General features: G+C 33.7%; 1 protein-coding gene across 1 annotated transcript in view; it reads left to right on the top strand.

Moving 5' to 3' along the window:
- Positions 1–2,678, top strand: part of LOC111088391 (CUGBP Elav-like family member 4) — a 10,203-nt gene extending 7,525 nt beyond the window's left edge. The window contains exons 2-3 of the mRNA XM_022398375.1: positions 1,667–1,749; positions 2,595–2,678. Coding sequence (XP_022254083.1) covers positions 1,667–1,749; positions 2,595–2,678 — 167 coding nt within the window. The remainder of the gene's footprint in view (positions 1–1,666; positions 1,750–2,594) is intronic.
- Positions 2,679–8,661: the final 5,983 nt, after the last annotated feature.

Raw genomic sequence — 8,661 nt, 5'->3', positions numbered from 1 at the left:
TGGAGCATGTGTTTATCTGAATTACATTACCAGTGTAAACTAGCTAAGAAAACATCCACCAGGTGTTTCTGGAGCATGTGTTTATCTGAATTACATTACCAGTGTAAACTAGCTAAGAAAACATCCACCAGGTGTTTCTGGAGCATGTGCTTATCTGAATTACATTACCAGTGTGAATTAACTAAGAAAACATTCACTGTTTCTGGAGCACGTGCTTACGTGAATTACATTACCTATGTAAAGTAGCTAAAAAAATATCTACTGGGTGTTTCTGGAGCACGTTTATGTGAATTACATTACCAGTGTAAACTAGCTAATTAAAAACATCTACGGGGTGTTTCTGGAGCACGTGCTCATGTGAATTACCTAAGTGATTTCACAACTCTCGAAACTGAGCGATTTTCAACAACTAGTGGGAATACGTTGTACTTTATCGAAGGAGACAAATATATATATATAGCCACCATTCCTCATCCAAAACAATGTTTACATTGAGTTGAGCCTTCACCATCTATACAATGTGAGTGTTTTTGATACGACCAAGATGGAATGCCTTATCAACTTTATTTTCACAGAAAGTTTGCTTGTTTCGTTTTAATAAAAATGTATATCTGGTATTTTCTGTTTCGACCAAACACTAAGCTAGTAGATGACGTTTACATTTAATCACAATCTCTTCTTTACAAAATACCTACAGTCCGTTTTGAAAGCAACATGAACGTGAAAAAGATCTTGTATCTTCATCCACCCGAAAACAGCAAAAGTGTATTGCATTAGAAAAGTCAAAACAGCCTTTCGTGAACAAAAGTGAAAGTCTGATAGAAAAGCATAAGTTTAATATATCGATATTTGTCACTGTTTTCAGTAGGCCTTTGTTTTACGAACAAGAAACTAGCTGTAATAATGTATTATTAGCCATTAGTAGTAATTGGACACATAAACAACTAAAAAAAGCTAATAAATTAATAACCAAAGGTAAATTATATCGCCATTCATATTTATTAGTAGGGTTAGGTATAATAAATTATAATGTCATTCATGTTTATGAGTAAGGCTAAGTATAATAAATTGTACAGCCATTCATGTTTATGAGTAGGGCTAAGTATAATAAATTGTACAGCCATTCATGTTTATAATTGTAATTATTTATAATAAAGTATAATGTCATTCATGTTTATAATTTTAATTATTTATAATAAAGTATAATGTCATTCATATTTATAATTATGGTTATTTATAATATATTATAATGCCATTAATATTTATAATTATGGTTATTTATAATAAATTATAATGTCATTAATATTTATAATTATGGTTATTTATAATATATTATAATGTCATTCATATTTATAATTATGGTTATTTATAATATATTATAATGTCACTAATATTTATAATTATGGTTACTTATAATATATTATAATGTCACTAATATTTATAATTATGGTTATTTATAATATATTATAATGCCATTCATGTTCACAATTCTGGTTATAACTACACTATAGATTGTGAATCTACTTAATTAAAGCATGAATAGAAAATATTTGAATGACGTTCCATAGAGTTTAATAACATCAACGTAAGTGATTATACAATCAACTAGAGTAACAGCTAATTAGGTTTAACGCTACTATAATAACACTACACGGTTATCTTCCAGGCTGTGCCTTTTTAACCTATTGTACCAAGGACAGTGCAGTTCAAGCGCAGAAGGCTCTTCATGAACAGAAGACATTACCAGGGGTAAGTAAAATATATTGTTTTATATAGATGGCGCTGCAAGAAAAGAAAATTTTTACAGGAATAATTAAAAGACCTCGTTTTACGTACTTAGTACAGCAGAAGCAGAATATTCTTCCTTGGCCAAATAAAATATATCGTTTTGTATAGGTAGCGCTTCAGGAGCAGACGACGTTGCTATTAGTGAGTAAAATATCTTATTTTGTAGGCTTGGTGTTTGGAGAAGTATAACACGTCTTAGAGATAAATATAACACACTGTTTTGAGTAATTCTGGTTCATTTAAAATTTGTTGTCATGATTATGACAGTTGGGGACAAATAAAGGCATAGTTCTGTTGAAATATGCTTATTTCTATCGATACATAATATTTTATTTGTCGTATGGGTTCGTTTTATCATTGAAAATATCATAGTATTCACAGATTACTAAAGCTTACTCAACTAAGTTGTTGTCTTGTTGTAATTATTGGCATTTACTAATAGTAGTGTCGTTACTTTAACTTTAAATAAAATAAACATTTTTTTTCAGGCAATTTATTAAGCACCACAGTTTACAGCACCTTGTCGTGTAAAATAAACCAAGCATGAAGGTATATTTATTCCAGGTTTAATAGAATATTTAAAGTATTTAATAACTTGAATGGTTGTAGGCGAATCTTAAAATTTGTGTTTGTCATCGACGTTAATTTTGTTAACATCTTTTAAAAGGCAAGATCAAAGAAAGAGGACATTATAAACCTCTCTTTATACAAATCTATTGACACCAGTGAACTCTACAGAATGATTACAAAATTACTGAAAAAAAAAGTAGCTATTAATAATGCAAACTGTGCGCCATGTGTTCAAGACTCAGAAAATTCAAGATGCAGAAAAACACCGAATAAAAGATAATATTGCTCTCAGACACAAGGAAAAGGAAAACGAATTTTAATGTGGTTTTAAAAAAAAAAGATCCCTTTCCATTCGTTTGAGTAATTCCAAACAGTCACTTAGCATATTATATCGTTTCCTTAGTTACTTACGTGCTCTATCTAACAGCCAATATTCTGAACATTGATCTGATTGTGAAAGATGAGTATGGATTTAAAGTTTAATCTCACTTTTCAAAATCTCCCCAACTTTAGTTTTAGAAAATCTGAAAATAGCAAGAATTCTTTTATTCCGATCTTCGTTCGTATGGGTTTAAGTACAGGTTTCGATAAGTCACCAGAGTTTTTGTTGAGATACATGTTTTATCTCTCAGGCATCACTGCCATACAAAAGGTTGAAATAGGTTTTAGTTCCTGCTCTTTTGTAGTAGCGTGGCGAGCTCACCTTGACATTTATATAACTCTCTTCATCTGTAGCTACAGATTTTTTCACATGCAGCTACAGATTGTTTCACATGCAGCTACAGATTTTCCCACATGCAACTACCGATTTTCTCACATGTAAGTACAGTTTTCTCACATGTAGCTACAGATTTTCTCACATGTAGCTACAGATTTTCTCACCTGTAGCTACAGATTTTCTTACATGCAACTACAGATTTTCTCACCTGTAGTTACAGATTTTCTAACCTGTAGCTACAAATTTTCTTACATGCAGCTACTTTTCCATCCCTGTAACTACAGGTTTTCTCACACGTAACTACATATTGTCTCACATGCAACTACAGATTTTCTCACATGTAACTACATATTGTCTCACATGCAGCTACAGATTTTCTCACATGTAAGTACAGTTTCCCACATGCAGCTACTTTTCCATCCATGTAGCTACAGATTTTTCCACATGCAACTACAGATTGTCTCACATGCAGCTATAGATTTTCTCACATGTAAGTACAGTTTTCCCACATGTAGCTACAGATTTTCTCACATGTAAGTACAGTTTTCCCACATGTAGGTACAGATTTTCTCACATGTAAGTACAGTTTTCCCACATGTAGCTACAGATTTTCTCACCTGTAGCTACAGATTTTCTCACATGTAAGTACAGTTTTCCCATATGTAGCTACAGATTTTCTCACCTGTAGCTACAGATTTTTTCACATGCAGCTACTTTTCCATCCCTGTAGCTCATTTCCATGATTTATTTTCCTGAAGTCCCTTGAGAAACCTGCAGTTTGTAAAGCTTCATCAAGGAGGACTTTTCTCTATCATGATAGAAAAGTTATAGTTTTAACTTTAACATGCCAGAAAACATATAGCTTTAACTTAATCAAGCCGTTTTCATGAAACTCTTCTTCAATCCGGGCAACGAAACATCTGTCACTGACTGAGAAAAAGGGACATGGAAAATCTCATGTCGCTCAGTGGCGCTTTGTGCATATTTCTGGTCTTCGATCCTTATTCTACTTTTTTCGAAATCTTAGTATGTTCGAATTTTCATGGAAATGCCTTTTATTGTTTTTGTTTTTGTACATTTTCCCTATTAAAAAGTGATAAAAACCTTTGATTTAAAGTGTTTATAACAAGTACATTACTTCCTAAGTCCTTTCTCTCACTCATCTTAAGTCTAGTGTGTAAAAACAGGCTGGCTTCTTCTACTTCTCTCTTCAGGTGAGTTGCTTAAAAATATGATGACGTACGCTAGCTATGTCCAAATACGTTATTGTTATGTATTCTGAATAATGTTAAAGGTAGCAGGTGTAAGTTAGCAATTTTTCTCTGTAAGTAGAGATAAAAATAACCTAATGTAGCGGTAAGAATATTAGTTTATAGTTCTTACGTTCAGTAAGAAGATTGTCATTGATTTTATTTTGAATGGATGTGCTAAAAAAAAATACAAAAAAAAAGAGAAAAAAAAGAGGGAATCCGCAGTAGCCGCGGCTGTAATTAGATCTGAAATCGGTGAAGAGATGGAGCTATGAGCCAAAGAAATTGGTTGCGAATCATCGTCGAATGTTTGTGCATTATCGAATATAAAATTCGCGATATAAAATTTATTTAGCCTGATAAATTTCGTTACAGTTGTTTAATGATGTTATCTGAGCATTCTATTAAAACTAAACGTTTAGTTTTGTAATAAGTTTTCCATGGTTCGCTAAAGTTCGTTAAATAATTTTACTTTTTTGCAACAATACGTTGATCTTACAGTGTTTTTACAGTGAACATCTGTGGATAATAAAATCGTCTATTACATTTTGTCTTGTAAGCTTTAATGGGTGTTTTACTTGATAAAGTAATAGTCGACGAGTACCGTCATTGAAAAGAAAAAGTTTTTCTGTATGTATGGTCTGGCATGGCGTGGTGGTTTGGATGCTCGACTCACAGTCTGCAGGTCGCGGGACCGAAACCCGTAGTCGAACATGCTCGCCCTTGTAGATATGGGGCTTTATAGTATGACACTCAGTCCCACTATTTTTGTTAATTTAGCAGCTCAAGAGTTAGCGAGGGTTAGCGTTGACTAGCTAGCTGTCTATTACTTCAAAATTGGGGACAGCTAGCACGGATAGTCGTCGAGTAACTTTGTGGAAATTACATTAAAGTTTATAGATTCTTCAATAACTTTGTATTGAGTTTCCCTTCATATTGTTTCCAGAATGAAATTTCAATATTTCTGGTTTAGCCAGTAAATCAGTGATTATTGGACTTATGTAAACAGCAAAATTATATTTTTAGATTTAACACCTCCCCCCAGGAGCCAAAGGGTGTCTTTACACTACAATTTGTTGAATATTAAAAGTAAGTTCAATCCGGAAACTCCCAAAAGGGTGGTTTTAGACGTATCTTGTTGAGATAACTTCGAGAAAAGTTTTCGTTTGTTAATTGATAAATGTTTAAGTGAAATACAGCATCTTCAAGTCTCCATACTAGCTAGAACTAAGGTCTATCTATCCGCTGGGAGGAAATTCAGTATATATCAATAAAACTATATATTCAGCATCATTAATTAAGCAATTACCAACCTTTTATGCTTCTGCTATCACTTTTTATGTTTAGCTTGCAATTGAGATACGAACAATTTCACCTACGATTCGGTAGGGAAGGTCGAAGCATCACGATAGTCAGCAGTAGGATGAGCAGACAGGAACACTTTCAAAGCAAGCACTTTGTACTGAGCTTACTGCACAATATATACATATCTACCAAGGTAGTTCTAAACGGTTCCTGAATACCTCTGCGTGTCATTTGGAGACTTCCATGCTTTTTGTGCTTGGCCGTTAAGCTCGTGATGCGCTGACGGATTTCAGCCACCTTACCACTTTAAATCACTTTTCGCAGCCCCGACGCTAAAAGAATGCGGGAAATGCCTTCTTTTTAGCCAATAAATATGTCCAAAAAATTTCAGTTCAAATTAAGAAAAACCGGATTGGGTGGTCTTTTTCAACAAAAATGACCCCCACTGGCTCGTGAGAGGCCAGTTAAAATGTTACTTCTTTTGTTTTGAGTGTGTTAGAAACAGACAATACAAACGTTACACATTCTATCAAGACAATTTTCCGATGTCTTTGTTCTGCAGTATTTATCATAAATCTATTTTATGAATGACATGAAATATATTTTTTTGTCTCTATAATCCAATCTGAGGGTCGCGGGTTCGAATCCCCGTCCCACCAAACATGCTCGCCCTTTCAGCCGTGGGGGCGGTATAATGTGACGGTCAATCCCACTATTCGTTGGTAAAAGAGTAGCCCAAGAGTTGGCGGTGGGTGGTGATGACTAGTTGCCTTCCCTCTAGTCTTATACTGCTAAATTAGGGACGGCTAGCGCAGATAGCCCTCGTGTAGCTTTGCGCGAAATTCAAAAACAAACAAACAAACAAACAAGTCTCTATAATCACCTATTTTTCATTTATTTTTGCATGCGATTACTGCTGTGAGTCTTGTTTTATTTTACATTTTTCTTGGATTTGTTTGTTTGTTGTTAAACACAAAGTTCAACAATGAGCTATCTGTGATGTGCCCACCACGGGTATCGAAACCAGGATTTTATAACTTCAGACTAGCAGCTGAGTCTCTGGGGGGGGTATTTCCTTCGGAAAATACATTCAATAAGTTACTTTCATTCATTTCATACATTTGATTGGTTACAGACCTTAGTAGAGAGAAAGGATATACTAAATATTTATCTCGAAAACAAATTAAACACAACGAGTCTTTACTACGTAACTATGACAAATATTTGGAGAAACTTAAAGCACAACGTTGTTGCTCCCTGTGCTGTGGGCTTTCTGCAACACAAAGACCATCATTTTCAACTGAGATATTCTCAGGGAAGAGCAAAGTTAATAAAGCTCATTCTCAGGGAAGAGCAAAGTTAATAAAGCTGACTTGTTTGAGCTTCTAATTATCACACTTGATAAAATAATTAAAATATAAGATGCTGAATAGACATTGATCGATAACCAGCTATTCTTTTTCATAATATTGTTGCTAAGACACTGATAGATGACCAGATATTCTTTTTCATAACATTGTTGCTAAGACACTGATAGATGACCAGATATTATTTTTCATAACATTGTTGCTAAGACACTGATAGATGACCAGATATTCTTTTTCATAAAATTGTTGCTAAGACACTGATAGATGACCAGACATTCTTTTTCATAACTATGTTGCTAAGACACTGATAGATGACCAGGTATTCTTTTTTCATAACATTGTTGCAGATATTATATTCTCATGACGATGTTGCTACAAACAATGATACACTTAGCATTGCTATAGGTACTGATACGCTGCCAGACATTTTATTACCATAACATTGTTGTTATAGACAATGATACACAGTCAAACATTTCAATTTCCCAATTGGTGTTGTTATAGATACTGCTACGCTGCCAGACATTTTATTACCATAACATTGTTGTTATAGACAATGATACACAGTTAAACATTTCAATTTCCCAATTGGTGTTGTTATAGATACTGATACGCTGCTAGACATTTTTTTTTTCTTACAACAGTTTCGTTGTAGACAACAATAAACGAACAGACATTTCGTTGTCTTATCAGTGTTGCTATAGATACTGGTACAGAGCCAGATATTTCGTTCTCACAACATTGTTGCTATAGCAATGATATATAGCGAAACATATTATGCATTATAATGCTACTATAGAGGGTGATGGTCTTTCATAAATATTGTTGTTTTTTCAAGAGATTTAAACCCCATTGTTGGTGATACGGTTATATTCACAGTTTAGGGCAAAAGGAGAAAAATCAAATCTACAAAGTGCTTAGCGAGAGCCGCTAAAACAAAACAACGCTTCTCTTTGGTTAGTTGAAAATACTTTGGAAAGGACACAATTACAAATGCATTAAGAATCATTCAGAAATACCCTACGTGTGGTTTCGTTAGAATAGTTATGTAGAAGTGAGCGGTGACGCCCATCATTTTTGTAGTTTCTCATTCGGTCTGATTTTCTGTTTAAGTTTGTTACTCTTAAGAATAACATCTTTTTTTTTATTGCGTAACCATGGAACTACATTTGACGTTTTAAATTTACGGCTTGAGCATATTTAGGCGTTAATATTAAGTTATCTTCAAAATAATAGAACGACAGTCTGTGTTTTGGTGTTGGGCGTATTCTAAGAACATCGTATAATTAAGAAATTTCAACTATTCAAGTTTTGGATTTTTACATAGATATCTTTACCGTAAATTGTTTAAAATTTTTAAATATCTCAACAGCAAGGCTTAACGAAAAGGGCAAACAGACATAAGAAGTATTTTAGGATAATATAGTCTTTAAAATGATTTAAATTCAAGTGAAATTTTAAAGAACTTTATATGTAATATTAAGCTTATGCCCCACGGTAGCGCTCAGCGGCTAGTCTGAGGGCTTATAACGCTTAAAGTAGGGTTTCCACACTCACGGTGTGCACAGCACAGATAGCCCACTGTGTAGCTTTGTGCTTACAACAAACAAACTTGAACTCATCAATTTTAAACATTTCGTCAGCCGAGTCAGCTGTAAAAAAA

The sequence above is a fragment of the Limulus polyphemus genome, unplaced genomic scaffold, assembly GCF_000517525.1.
Source record: "Limulus polyphemus unplaced genomic scaffold, Limulus_polyphemus-2.1.2 Scaffold3669, whole genome shotgun sequence".
In the NCBI taxonomy this organism is placed as follows: domain Eukaryota; kingdom Metazoa; phylum Arthropoda; class Merostomata; order Xiphosura; family Limulidae; genus Limulus; species Limulus polyphemus.
Note: the sequence above shows the minus strand (reverse complement) of the source record. Positions and strands in the feature narration are given on the sequence as shown.